The sequence below is a fragment of the Stenella coeruleoalba genome, assembly GCF_951394435.1.
Source record: "Stenella coeruleoalba genome assembly, chromosome: 7".
In the NCBI taxonomy this organism is placed as follows: domain Eukaryota; kingdom Metazoa; phylum Chordata; class Mammalia; order Artiodactyla; family Delphinidae; genus Stenella; species Stenella coeruleoalba.
Genome location: NC_137153.1, coordinates 117,516,872 through 117,531,453, shown reverse-complemented (window position 1 = coordinate 117,531,453; position 14,582 = coordinate 117,516,872). Strand labels below are relative to the sequence as shown.

The 14,582-nt window shown below is 60.3% G+C and overlaps 1 protein-coding gene across 1 annotated transcript in view; it reads left to right on the top strand.

The window, feature by feature from the left end:
* Nucleotides 1–700: 700 nt before the first annotated feature.
* The window catches only part of FIBCD1 (fibrinogen C domain containing 1), a gene marked incomplete at its 3' end in the record, with an annotated part of 30,223 nt that continues 16,341 nt past the window's right edge, over nucleotides 701–14,582 (top strand). The window contains exons 1-3 of the mRNA XM_079926819.1: nucleotides 701–898; nucleotides 10,123–10,602; nucleotides 14,260–14,419. Of these exons, the coding sequence (XP_079782945.1) occupies nucleotides 827–898; nucleotides 10,123–10,602; nucleotides 14,260–14,419 (712 nt within the window). The 5' untranslated portion in view covers nucleotides 701–826. The remainder of the gene's footprint in view (nucleotides 899–10,122; nucleotides 10,603–14,259; nucleotides 14,420–14,582) is intronic.

The window sequence follows — 14,582 nt, the reverse complement described above, 5'->3', positions numbered from 1 at the left end:
CTCGGAGACCGGCAGGGGACGCACGCCGGCCGGCCCACACCCCAGGCCCAGCCCGGGTCTCAGGGTGAGCCCAGCGCCCTGAGGGGGCCAGGAGGAGCGCGGCGCCGCTCCTCAGACACGCCCGACGGCCCATCCCGGGCGCCCACGGGGCCCGCCCGGCGCCGCGCCCCCCGCGCACGGTGAGTTGGCGAGGGTCCGGCCCGGGAGGAAGTTTGCGAGGAGGCGGCCCCAGGGGCTCTCGGGCCCCTCCGGAGCCGGCGAGGGCCTGGCTGCCCGCGGCTGTTTACTGCCCTCCGGGCTGGGCCCGGGGGTCTGGGCCGGTCTGCCTCCTCTCTATTAGGCTTTGGGGAGGTGGAGTTTATCGCCGTCCGCAGTGTGTGCGTGTGTCAGAGGGAGACCGGGCTCGGAGCAATAAAAGGCAAAGAGAGTACGAGACAAAAAAGACACGGAGATTGAGAAGGAGGAAGGGAGGAGGGAGGAGGGAGGAGGGAGGCGGGAAGAGGGAGAGGAGCGCGCAGGGGGAGGCGCGGGAGGCGGGAGCGGGGACGGCGCGCAGCGCGAGCGGCGGGCAGGCGGCTGGCTGCCGGCGGCTCTCGCGCTTCCGCTCCCGCTGTCGCCCGCACACACCCGCGCACACGCCGGCAGGCACACACACCCGCACACCCGCACACGCACGCCCGCTGGCCCGGGCCGCCCCGGCGCTGGGCACCGAGGCGGGAAGCCGGCGAGCAGAACGCGCCCCTCGTCCGAGCCCGCGCCCACGTCGGCGCCTTTGCGCTCCGCAGCGGCGCGCCTCGCCCGGCGTCCCCACCAGTCCTGCCGGAAGATGGTCAACGACCGGTGGAAGACCGTGGGCGGCGCTTCCCAACTTGAGGACCGGCCGCGCGACAAGCCGCAGGTACGCGCGGCCCGGATCGTGGGGACATGGGGCGGTGGGCGAGGCAGTGGCCTCTCTGGCCTGCGGGCTGGGCACCCGGGCTGGAGTTTGGGGCGTACCCCCGTGAGGCTCGACAGGCCCGGGTTGGGGCGGGCACCCTCCTCTCCTCCTCCTCTATAGGAGGCTTGAACTTGAGGTTCGGGCTGTGGATGGGGGCGGCACCCCTGCAGAAGCCCCTTTGCTCCACAACGGACTCAGGTGCACATCTGCGCAGAGGCAGTAGGGGACCTACGGAGTTTACAGTGTCACCGGCCCTTAAGTGTGAGTCTCCGTTTCCTCACCTCTACAATGGGCATCTGAACCACTAAAGTATTCACCCTGAGCACCCCCTGTGCTAGGCGGCTGGCATGCGCCCCATCACCCCCATCTCCTCTGAATCCTCACACTTTAGCCAGCCGACCCCCGACCCCATACAGTAGAGAATCAATAAATATTTGCCTCATGTGAGAACCCTGGATATTGTGATTCTCCAGCTTTAAGACAAGGAAAGTAAGACTCAGCGAGGGTTGCTTCTGCCCGAGGCTATGCAGCTCTGCTGGGATTTGAACCTGGATCCTTGGGCTCCAGGTCTGTTCATTCCACCCTTCCTGCTGCCTCTTCAGGGGCAGTGGAGGGTGCCCAGGGCTGTGGCCTGGAAGGGGGTGAGGGCAGAGCTCCAGGGCTGGCCAGAGAGGGGGCTGGAGATGGGAAGCTGAATGGAGGGGCAGCCCTGAGGCTGCCCCAGGCTGGGCTGCCAAGGGACTGGGGCAGGCAGGCGAGATGAGGAGTCCGCTCGGCAAGGAGAGGAAATAATGGAGCTGCCCGTTTTAAATTTCAAATTTCTCCCAGACAGATGTCATTGGGGAAGGAACAGTTCTTGTTTGCAGTGGCAGGAAGGGGGTGGCAGGGGCGGGCCTTGGCGGCCCCTCACTCCCAGGAGCGGCAGCCTGCGCATTCTGTCTGGAGTGACACTGCCGTGGCATGCCTCCACACTTTGCAAAGCCCTTTCCCAACCGTCTGCACAATCTCACTTTCTGCAGCAGCCTGGGGGCTAGGCAGGGATGCACATGCCCACGTCACAGGGGGATGGTAGCTCAGAGAGGTCGAGGCATGCACCCAAGTCACACAGCATGTTAGCAGGAAAGCAAAGATTCAAAGCCAGGTCTGACCCCAAGCCTCTCCCAATGCCTTCCCGGGCTGGTCTATTCCTCTGTTAAATCAGGTGCACACCCAAGCCAGCCCCAGACAAAAAGTCCTCTCCCGCTGGGATCTGACTTTCTCCCAGCTTAGCAAGAGCAGTCTTACCTCCTCGACTTGTTCAAGCCATCTCCAGCCTGGCCCGCTCTCCCTTCCCGTTAGTTTCCTTACAGGTACTGGTTGCTTGTCATCTTGTCCTTTGCCAGCCTCTGGTCCCACACCAGACTGCCCATTTCCAAACCTTTGCTGTCTCATCTTCCCCCAAACACACACACACACACACACACACACACACACACACACACTTCACTCAGGAAAATCCTACATATACTTCAAAACCTACTCAGATGCCACCTCCTCCAGGAAGCCCTCCCTGATGCCTGGTGGCTCTGCCTTGAAGTCCCAGCAGCATTTAGCCTGTGCTTCTCAGCTGCCTTTATTTCTCCCTGCCATGTTCCCTAGCCTTGAGTCCCTATTCCATCAGGAGCTCCCTGTGGACATGCACTCCTTCTGGGCCCCCATCCTGGGGTCTCCCCCTGAGTCCAGTCTCCTGTCCTTCCATGCAGCTCAGGTTGGGAGCTGAGGGATATTTGCTGAATTGAACTGCATGAAGCCCTGCCAGGAGGAACTGTGGGAGAGGAGCCAGCAAGTGCTGATGTGTCTCAAGGGGAGGTGGCTTCTGGGGGATCTATTTGAAATGTGGCTTTAAGGCCTCCTGGGTAGGCCCCAGCCTCTCCGCTGCTTCCTGGAAAATATATTCCAGCTGACACCAGGCCAGAGCCCAGCCGTCTGCCCCTTGGCATTGGAGGCTGCCGAGCGCTTGTGGTCCTAGAGGCCTGGGCCAGTATCAAGCACCACTTCCCCACTCCACTCCTTTGGTGATCCAGCATATAGACAGGCTGCCCTGTGCTAGCTCCAGGCTTGCCTGAAGATTCAGATACGAGACCAGGCCTTTCCTGTGCCCACTGTTGGAAGAGAGAACCTCACCTGCCCTAGTTCCCTTGGGCCTGGCCTTCTCTCCTCCTCTGCTTCTCCAATAGTTTCATCTTGACTATTGACATGCTGTGTGACTCTGGGTAAGTTACTCCCCCTCTCTGAGTCTGGGCTTTACCATCTGCAAAACAGGAAGAGCAATCCCTGCTTCCTCCTCACTTCACAAGGGCTGTTAACGAGGGCCGAGTGAAATACTGGTGTGCTTTGCAAACTGTAAAGCTCCGTGCACCCTTGAGGAGCGTTGCTCTTAAAGTAGCCTGTCCCTTTTTACAGGCTGTCAGCGTCCCGATCCCCCCTTTGCCCACCAGGGAAAGCAACTTGACCACCCAGTTCCCTCCAGAAGGGCCTGGCTGATGTTCTTTAACAGGGCACTTCCTCCAGAAAAGACGCCAGTGCCACACTCTTGAGTGCCAGCTGGGTTCATTTGCAGATCTCTCCTTTCTTAGTCAAACCACCCTGGGAGGTTGGCGGCAGGAACGATCAACCCATTTGACAGACGAGGAAACTGAGGCTAAGAGAGCCGCAGCCAGGACTCGAACCTGGGTCCTCCAGGGTGGCCGATGAGCCTTATTGGGAAGATGCAGGGAGAGACGCTGACTGCCCTTGACTCAGCTCACTCAGGCATATTATGTAATTCCCAAGGAGAGGGCTCCAGCGCCCAGTGTGTGATCCCAGGGCATGCGCGGCACCCAGTGCCATTGAAGGGCCTGCATCCAAGTGTTGCTGTTTCAGGGACAGCCTTAGGCCGGCTCTGTCCCAGGCCTGTCTGGCCTCAGCTCCTCATTGGCTGGGTGACGTTGGACAAGGTGCCAACTTCGTGAGAACGTCCCTTCTCCCCTTGCAGAATGAAGGGGCTCTCACAGCCTTAGGGCAGGAGATTACGGTGGAATATTTGCCAGGAGTTTGGAGTTGCTCAGATAAAAGGATCTAGAAATAGACATGATTCTCCTAGTCTTGGAGTGTGGGGCAGGAAGTCACCCTGTAACCTTCTCCCCTGTTGCGGGGAAGGGAGGGCTTTTTTCTGAGCAGTCCCTGAGTCAAGCCACTCCACAGGGAGGTCGACCTCTGAACTATCCCAGGCCATGTCTCCTAATATTTTCAAAACTTTGGAAAATATTCCAGAAAGGAAAAAAAAAATTCTCGTTGGGAAGTTCTTCTTGATGTCTAACCTAAAGCCTGCTGCATTTAATTCACTTAGTGACTATTTATAGAGTCCCTGCTTCATCTAGGAGACGTAGCTGTGAACCTGTGCCTCGGGAGCTTAGAGTCTCATGGGAGGGACAAACTCACATCGTGGGATTATTACAAACCACGATGGGCACTAAAAAGGAAACAATACACGCCTCTGTTGTCTTGTTGCCTGGGGTTTGGGCTGAGGTCACTGTGCCTGGGTTGAGAGAGAAGGAGGGTGAAGTAAGTGAAGAACAGGGGCTACAAGTCAAGGACTCCTTCCTTCTCCTATTTCCTGCGCCCCTCCTCTGGCCACGGGCTGCCCCACGGAGCTCACCCGCTAGCCCAGTGGTGTGGCTGTGATGGGGAGGCCAGGAGGCCAGGGGAGGCCAGGGGTGGGAGTGCAGAGACCACTTCCCCGGGGAGGTGATGCTTAAGCTGAGCAGCATTTGCCAGATCTGTGCTCCAGGGACACCAAGGTGTGTTGGGGGAAATGACAGAAGCCAGGCAGGTGCAGAGAACCACCAGGCGGAGGCTGGAGGAGGGCAGCTATAGCTGAGGCTGGTATGGGGGAGGCGGGGTGGGACCTGCTCCTGGGCCTCCGCAGCCCTGGAGGGGTCTGAGCACGAGTGTCCTGGGCCCTTTGCCATCAGGAGCGTCCCTGGCCGCCGGGTGGGGAATTGGTTGGCGGGGCCGGGAGGAGGCAGGGGGGCTAACGAGGAGATGGTTGTGGTGATGTAGAAGCAGATAACGGGGCTTGGACCAGGGCAGGGCTGGGGGCGTGGGGACAGAGGGGACCAGGGGATTAGAGGAGGTGGAGTGGACAGAGCCAGGTGCTGGCTGAGCGCGGGGGTGAGGGAGGGGAGCACAGGGAGGTTTTGGAGGGGGCGGCTGGTGAGGCTGGTACCATCCCCGGGTGGGAATCGCAGGAGGGCTCAGGTGTGGGGTGGAGTGAGCCTGGTTTGGGGCTCTGTGGGCTGGAGGCCTGGAGCTGTGGGGGGTGGGGAGGGTGAGCAAGACCCTCACAAGAAACACCTGGAGACCCTCCCGCATCTGAAACGGACCCGGAGCTGAGTGCTGTCGGGGGAGTGACCGAGCTTGGGTGGCTTGGAGCCTCCGGGAGGGGGCAGATGTGAGCCGCTCCCAGACCCTTCTCTTTGTCCCCTAGAACGCCTCTGGCCACTCCCCCCAGGGCCTTCCCGGTGGCCTGAGGCTTCAGATGGCCCTCAGCATAGGTCACATTAAGAGGCAGGACAGGGCTTCCCTGGTGGTGCAGTGGTTAGGAATCCGCCTGCCAAGGCAGGGGACACGGGTTCGAGCCCTGGTCCGGGAAGATCCCACATGCCGCGGAGCAGCTAAGCCCGTGCACCACAACTACTGAGCCTGTGCTCTAGAGCCTGCGAGCCACAACTACTGAGCACGCGTGCCTAGAGCCTGTGCTGCGCAACAAGAGAAGCCACCGCAATGAGAAGCCCGCGCACCGCAACGAAGACCCAAGACAGCCAAAATTAAATAAGTAAAATAAATGAATTTATTAAAAAAAAAAAAAGAGGCAGGACAGGGCACTCTTCCTCAGGGCTCATAGAACAAGTCCCAAGTCTTTGGGACCCCAGAGTTTTGAGCAGAACATCCAGCTCCTCATTTTAAGGGGTCTCTGGGATCCCCCTTCTGCCAGGGTCAGGGGATCAGAGTCCAGCCCAGGTCAGGAGTCATTTGCCTGGCCGTGGGAGCAGATGTGGGCTCCTGGGGAGAGGCGAGGAAGACTTCCCCAGGGGCTCTAGGCTGGGCAGGGGCTGGGCTGCCTGCCCCCTACATGATCCATGAGCCCATGTGCAGCTCTGAGTCCCTGCTGGGCCCAGAGCACACACCACGTCCCCCCTGGATTTCCCAGTCCACAGCCGCACAGTGTGTTTCCGCCACGATGAACAGCCATGCTGCCAGTGGCTGGGGTGTGCCTAGGAGATGGGGGGCTGGGAGCAGCCTTGCCTGGCCTCCCCCAGGGGGGAGACTTTCTTCTTCCCCCTTTGGTACAAGGAGTGTAGTCTCAGCCTACCCAGGGGACCACGACCCAGCTTCCTTAAAAAGCAAAGAAGAAGAGGGGGTGCGGGCTGGGCGGAGCACGGTGGCCGTGAGCCTCTTCCTCCAGAGCTCTCCTGGCCTCCGCCAGACCCCATGGCCACCTCTGGAGGCTGGGAACTCGGAGGAGGCCGCTGGGACGGACGCCACCCCTCCACTGAGGCAGCTCTGGGGCTTCCTGCCCCCCACCTCCCCGGGCACGAGCCCATCTTGTCCTCCCCTTGGCTGGGACTTCCCGGGCAGCCTTGGACCGGGGGCCAGCACGGGGGCTCACACAGGGGGCAAGACCACACCTCTCCAGCCGGGAGCTCACACGGGTGTTTAGTACCAGCAGTGGGTCTCAGACCCTGGTTCCTCTGAGGCTCACCGCCTAGGATACCTTCCCGATCTCCAGGCACCTTGCCCCTGAGAGGCGGGGGCCCTGTGTGCATCCTCCCGCCTCCCGCAGATCCCAGGGGTGTGGGCACCCAGTCTTCCCCAGCCCAGGGCTGATGAGTAAGCGCCAGACCCCCGCACGCTCCGCTGGGCTGCTCACGCCTGAAGCCCCCCCTTAGCATCTCGGGCAGATTTCTTTGCAAGGCACGTAAGCGGCAGCCTATAAAAGCGAACAGCACTTCATGTTTAAGGTGATCTCTGAAGACTGATTCTCCTCTGCTGAGTGGCCTGTTTGATCTCCAGGCTCGTCGTCCCCCTGCCCCTCAGGGGACACCTTGTAGCCTTCTCCAGCCCCTCCCCTCCCTTGTGCCCTCTGTCTTCCCGCCAGGGACCAAGGGCCTGGGTGGAAGTGGATGCCGAGAGGGCTGGGATCCCGGGACACAGGAGGGACGAGGCCGGCCACTCTGCCTCGCCAGCTGGGGACCTTAATGCTCTTCAGTGGAGGACGTCGCTCAGAGCAGCTCGGGGCAAGGTGTCTCCCAGCGGACTCCGGGAGGAGCCTGACAGGGACTCACTTGCTGACACAGGGTTTGTCTCTCAAACCCCAGTCACACTTCTGGCAGAGGCGGGAATGGGGTCAGATGGCTCAGCAAACAGTCTCGGCACAGATGGGCGATTCCAGAGTCACCCGGGCCTGGGTTCAAATGCTGGCTCTACCGCTTGCCTCCCATGTGACCTTGGGCAAGGGTCTTCTCTCTCTGAGCTTCAGTTTTCCCATCTGCAGAATGAATCCAGCCACAGCAGGGGGGTGTTGGAGGTTTCAGTGGCAGGAACACCGTACGCACTCAAGGATGAGCGGTGATAAGGCAGTGCCTGCCCGTGTGGAACGTGCTGACCCGCAGTGACAGGGATGGGGCGGCCTGGAGGTGGCCTTCATTCTCTGCCAGGCCATCCCAGGTGGGCACAGGGCTCAGCGTGGAGGTTATGGCCTCTGCCCTGCCAAGCACCGTAGGTCCCAGGGCCTTTGCCTCCTCCCCAAGCCAGCAGGGTCACAGAGAAATGACCTGGTCCATCTGTCTGTCCCTCCGTCAGTCCAACAACCAGCCGCTCTGCGCCTTTTGTGGGGTGGAGGGGCTCATGGTCTAGGGCAGGGTTCCTGGACCTGGGCATTGCGGGTCCCCAAGTCCCAGATTTCCTTGTATCCACAGCTTTCATCAAATCCCCAAGTCCCCAAGGGGATCCGTGCCCCCAAAGAGGGTAAGAATCACAGTCTACGGGACATGCGTTCCCTCAGGGCAGGGCTGGGGTGATTTTCCCTCCTTGTCCCCCAGTCAGGGACTGGCTTGGAGCCTGGCTCACGGGGACCCCGAGGAATATTGAACGGGTGTTTGAGTGAATGAATGAAGTCAAATTGGTAAATGCCACCGTGGGGGGAGGGAGGGCTGTGGGAACACCGAGGGAGAGCCCCACACAAACCGGGAGAAGGGCTGAGGAAACAGTCCTGGAAGAGGTGACATCCAGCTGAGGCCTGAAGGAAGAGATCAAGTTTAGGCCGGTGGAAGAGAAGCAGAGGAAGCGGATGTCTCGGGCTGGGGGAGCAGCCTGTGCAGAGCTGACGACACCTTAGGGTCTGGCTGGAGTAAATCGCGTAGGTGTGGGGAGCCCAGGATGGATGTGCCCCCCGGGCCTGGGCAGGGGTGGAGAGGCTTCCCCACTGCAGCGACAGGCTAAGGAATCCTCTCCCTCATGTTGCCAGCAACACAGACCCCCTCCTTCTTCCTCCTCTGGTGCCAAGTAGGAGATTCAGGAGTGACTTGTAGAATTTGAATTTACGGAAAAGAAGCTGTTTGCTCTACCATATTTTCTCATAGTAAGACGCGGGATGTAAGAGGCTATTTTATATATCACCGAGAGGGAAAGGAAAGTTGTCAATTACAATTGTAAGATTCCCCCCAAACGTCGGAGACGTTAAAATGCGAAGGGAAAAAAAATAAAACAGGGAAGGTACGTCCTAGCATCAGTGACACAGAAATAGCACTTTGGGTGGAAAATAAAACACCCAACACCTCCAGATGCTCTGTGCACATTGATCATGAGATAGAAGAAGCCGCTAATATTTATTGCCTAAACACAGCATGACAGGCACGGCTCCGAGTGCTTTACTAATCCGTTTAAAGATGTGTCTTGGATTCAGAAAGTTGAAAATGTGGGGGAAATTCAGTGGTAGGAGATGCCTGGCCCTGGGGAGGAGGCAGGAGGCTGAGGGTCCAGTCTGAGCTCTGCTTCTAATCTGCTGTGTGACTGTGGGCAAGCCCCTGGCCCTCTCTGGGCCTCAGTCTCTCCGTGTGTCCAATGCTCAGTGATCGCTTTGCAAGCTCCTTTTGGGCCATGCGTGATTCGGTCCAGCGAGTCTGGATTTGCTATACATCATGGTGCCTCCTTTAATTACAAGCTGCACTGGGTTCCAGCTTCCTTTGTACTTAGTCCCTACTGGGTCTGGGGGGTGGAGGGGGTGCTTTGTGAAGAGGTGGGGGGAGGAGGAGGAAGGAGAGGAAAGGGGGAGGGGAGATGCTCAGGTGGCCACCCTCTGCCTGGGGACTTGTGGCAGCCTCGTGCGCCTGCAACGGCCTCAGGACTCAGGATGTGGGTGCTCTGGGTTGAAAGGGACCTTCAGTGACGGGCGCCCGTGACCCCAAGGCACTCATTCTGCTGAGACAGCGCAGTGATTTGTAGCATCGCTGCTGTCCCTGTTACAGCTCTCTTCCTGAGTCTGCACAGCAGGTACCTGCATATGGGGTGGGCATGTCATTATTGCCCCCATTTTACAGATGAGGACAACAAGGCTCGGGGGGGTGAAGTCCCTCACCCAAGGTCACCCCGCAGGAAATGACAGCTTGGGGACCTGAGTCCAGCCCGTCTGGCTGCAGAGTGGGAGTCTCTACCTCCCGCCCTTACCAGACCCAGGAGGGCTCCACGTGGGGAGATGTGCCTGCCCCAGGCGGGCCACGTGGGCCAGGACAGGGGCAGCGAGGGAAGGGTGCCTCTCTCTGCATCAGTCTCCCCGGCTCTGCCTCTGTTTCTCTTGTCATCCTCTCCATCTTTGTCTCCCTACAACTTTCGCTCTCTCCATCTTGCTATCTTTGGTGTGTTCCTGTCTCTGTCTCCCCTCTGGGACTCTGTTTCTCATCTCTGTGTGACTCCCTTCCCCTGTCCCCAAGAAGGGGACCCTCTGAGCCTCGTCCAGGCCTCACAAAGGCCAGAGGCCCCATCCTAGGGCTGCCTGGGCCCTCCTCACCGGGCAGAGCTGGAGGCCCCGGTCTGCCCCTGATGCTGCCCCCTCTCTCTCCCGTCTGTCCCTCTGTCTCTGTGTCCATGTGCCTCGGGCTGGCCCACAGCGGCCGAGCTGCACTTACGCGCTGTGCACCGTGCTGCTGTCCCTGGCCGTGCTGCTGGCCGTGGCCGTCACCGGCGCCGTGCTCTTCCTGAACCACGCCCATGTGCCGGGCACGGCGCCCCCGCCCCTCGTCAGCACCGGGCCAGCCGGTGCCAACAGCGCCCTGGTCACCGTGGACAGGGCCGACGCCTCGCGCCTCAACATCCTCATCGACCCACGCTGCCCTGACCTCGCCGACGGCTTCGCCCGCCTGGAGGGCGCCCAGGCCTCTGTGCTGCAGGCGCTGAGCCAGCGCCAGCCTGAGCCGTGGCTGGCGGGGCAACAGGAGCGGGAACTGCTGGACACCTTGGCTGACCAGCTCCCCCGGCTGCTGGCCCGGGCCTCGGAGCTGCAGGCGGAGTGCGTGGGGCTGCGGAAGGGGCACAGCGTGCTGGGCCAGGGGCTCAGCGCCCTGCAGAGCGAGCAGGGCCACTTCATCCAGGTAAGGGTGGGCTCTGTGCCTCGGGGTCTGGGCAGGGGTGGCGGGAGTCAGGGGCACGCCGGCCCGCTGGGTGCCTGAGGCCCGCGGCATCACTCAATCCCCAAGTGCCCCGGGGCCAGGGGCTGTGGCCATTCCCATCCACAGACTAGCAAATGAGGCCCAGGCAGGTGAGAGTGTCATCCGAGGCCACACAGCTGGTGTGGCCAGGATTCAAACCTTTACCTGAATGCCTTCCTGGTGACCTGGGTATTTGTGTAGCATCCACGGCGTCCAACAGTCGAGTCAAATCCAGGGCTGCAGGGGCTTCCCAGGCGCTCCAGAGCAGGTGAGACACCGGCAAGGCAGGACGTGGCCTCCGTCAGGCTAATGGAGGTTCAAGGTCATGTGGCTCGTCAGTGGCAAGCCCTCCCCCCAGTTGTGCCACGTGGCCAGAGAGAGCTGCACCCCCTCCCCAGATCCCCCCGTTCGCTGCCATTTGATGCCCACAGCTTTCCAGGGAAGGAGGGACCAGTTGAGGAGCTCAACCAGACCCGCAGACTGTCCTCACCACCTCCACCCCACCCCCGCGCCCGCCCCCTCCCAGAGCCGAGCCAGGTCCCAGCAAGCACCAGGTAGATCTGGGTGAAGGTTTCCAGCACTGACCACGCCTTGTGCACCAGCAAGAACTTCCCCCTTCATAGGATTGGAGATCCAGTATCATCTCATTGGCCCTCTGCCATTTTCCAGAAGAGAAAACTGAGGCCCAGAGTGGGGCAGTGATTTGTCCAGAGTCAGGCCTGGCATCTGGCCTCTGGAGCGCCGCCCAGCCTCCAGCCCTGTACCCCATGCCCCCCGTGACTTAGGTCCTTCGGGACTGGGAGGTGAGCCCCACCACTGCCATTGGTCCCAGCCCCTTCCAGACACCCGAGGTGACCAGGCATTTGGTCACCCAACAGCTCAAGAGCAGTGGACCTTTTCCCTCCCTCTGAAGGCTGCAGCTAGAGAAATTACAGTCTTCCTCATCCTGTCTGGGTGACTGATGGGAAGGCGGCTTCCCCATCCTTGGGTGGGGTGTTCAGCTGCCCTCCTGCTGCCCCCCGCTCCATCTGCAACATCCTCGCCCTCGTCTGCAGAGCTCGGGGAGACCTCCAGACGTTTGGGGGGCTCTGGGTGCCCCACCCCACTCTCCACATGGCTCGGCCCCTGGTCAGCCAGACCCGCCCTCAAACGCTCACCCTTAGGGCAGGGGTGGAGGATTGGGGGCAGGGGCCCGGGGTCTCCCACCCACCCACCCATGCGGAGGCCTAGAGCTGCTCCTGTGAGACTAACAGTTCTGGGACCCAGCAGTGCCTTGGCTTCCCTGATATATTTACTTCTCACAAGAATGTTTAATTTGACTCGTTTCCCACAGACTCCAGGTGATTTCAGAGACCATGTGTCTTGCACAGTTAGGTCACCATAGCTCCTAGTTCCCCTTCTACAAGCTGCCCAGACCCTTAGCTGATCAGCGCAGAGCCAGGTTTTTCAAAGCAATGGCCGGAGTCTCTTTTAACATATCTTGTTAAAAGATATGTCCCTAGACCTCACCCCCAAACCCCGCCAGGGCCCCAACAGTTCAACAAGCACCCACCCGGGTGACACATGCGCACGGATGTCGGAGGCCCGCTGGCCCGGGAGCGGAAGAGCTGAGAGGTTCTGTCCTCACGATTGGAGTCAGCACAGTGAAGGCTCCACCAAGTACCAGCTGTGGGACCTTGGGCATGTCAGGTGCCCTCCCTGGGCTGGGCCTCCTCACCTGTAACACAGGGATAGCACAGTCCATACCTGATAGGTTGCTGGAGCTCGTGGCTGTACAGGGCTCGGCTGGCGTATGGCACGTGAGAGGGGCTGTTTGCATATCAGCAGCTCTTTTATTATGATGGTGGAAATTGTCTGTAAACTGAAGTTTCAGCCCATGGGGGACCGCCACTGAAAATCTTTTTTTGGGTCCACACCGGGTGTTAATAAGCGCTGTGCAGCACAATAGCCCTAGGAGGTGGGGATCATTACCCCATTCTACGGAGTGACAGACTGAGGCTTGGCGTGGCGAAGTGCTTTGTTTAAACTCAAACCACTGAGAAGCGCTGGAAGCAGCAACTCCGATTTCACTGCCTCTAAAACCTGCCAATCCCTCTTTAATGCATCTGTGCGGCTCAGCGAGCAGGGACTGACTTTCCCATTAATTCCGGGCATGTTTATATGTACATTTTCAACTTTAATCATTTGCTGGTTTAAACTGAGGTCTTCCTTGCCCGTTAGCAAGAGCCAGCCGTGCCTGAGTTTCTCGAGCATGCCTGCATTGTCACAGAAGGATGGGCAGTACTGATTCGACTTAACCAATGCACCCTGTGATCTTTGCTGCCCACACCCTGCAGGGTAGCCCCCTGCCCCCTGCTCCCTGGGGCGGCCCGCATCCCTCTGCAGGGCTCCCCCAACAGGGCCTGTCTACTGGACCCTGCAATAGAGCCCAGGGAGAAGCCCACCACCCTGCCCCGATGCTCCCGCCGTCCCTCTCAGAGCCTCTCCCCGAGGCCTCAGCCCCACTGAATCATCTGCTCAGTCGAGGAGAAACTGACAGGGCAACTAAAAGCTTTGCAGGGTCTCTGCTTCCAGACGAGCCGAGAATCATATTTTGTAAACTGCCGGCGCTGTAAATTTCTGCTTTCCTTCTTCCAACGAGCTATTATTATCTGACAAGTGACGGATTCAGTGTGTAAAACCCAGCATGCTTCAACGCTCGCTGGCTGCAGCCTGCCCGTGACCCTGTCTCCCCTCCTCCGGGTCCCATAGCGCTCCTTTCCCGCCAGGCAGCCCCGGGGGACCTCTCCTTCTGGGCCTCAGTTTCCCCATTTGTAACAAGCGTATGACGCCTCAAGCCCTCCCTCCTGGCAACGCTGTGGGGGGCAGGTGAAGGGATGGACACCAGAGGGCCCTGGAAAGTCAGAGCCATGGGGCATGGGTGGGAGTGCAGTCCCCAGGGCCCCACCTGTCCAGTGCAGACCCATCACCCCTCCTTCACAGCCTCGCTGGGGGGTCAGAAGAGACGTTGGGTGAAGGTGTTTTGTAACCTGGAAGGTGCCTTGCAGTGAGGTGGGCACCCAGGTACTGAGTACTGAGTGCCTGCTGTGGGCCCCACGCTGTGCTAGGTACTCCCCACGTTGTCACCGGTCCCCATAGCACTTGGGCCCGGGAGGCCAGGTTAGCCCCGTTTTGAGGCTTGGTTAATCACTCACCCGCAGCTGTGTAACTGGCCAGTGGGTGAGTTGGGGTTTTCAGCAACAGGGCCCCCTTTAGTCAGCTCACTTGGGCTGAAGGCACAGAAATGGATGAAAAACAGGGCGTGGGGGCAGCGGGGGCACAGGTGTCTGCTGAAGCCACTCTGTCTCCTCCCACCCGAGCCCCTGCCCTCTGAGCAGTGGGGCTGAGACAGACTCGGATGGGGGCCAGAGTAGGGCAGGGGCTGCCATCCCACAAGGAGCCCACCTCCACCTTTGGGACGGCTGTGTGCCCACCAGAGCCCTGCCACCCTGGCACTCCGCCCACCCCGGTGCTCCACCCTCCCAGAGCCCCACCCACCCGGAGCTCTACCCACCCGGAGCTCCACCCACCCGGAGCTCCACCCACCCCTGTGCTCCGCAGCTTCTCTCCGAGAGCCAAGGCCACATGGCTCACCTAGTGAACTCCGTCAGTGACGTCCTGGACGCCTTGCAGAGGGACCGAGGGCTGGGCCGGCTCCACGTCAAGGCTGACCTTCAGAGGGCGCCTGCCAGGGGATCGCGGCCCCGGGGCTGCGCCAACGGTGAGTGGGGTGGGGCTGCCTTCCTTGGGTGACCTGGGTACTCAGGTTCGTCCCCACCTGCCCCACTAACAAGGAAACACTGCTGCTGTTTGCTGAGGACTTCCTGCTGCTGGGCAGCACTGAGCGCCCTACCTACACCCTCCTGTTGACCCCTCTCCCAGCC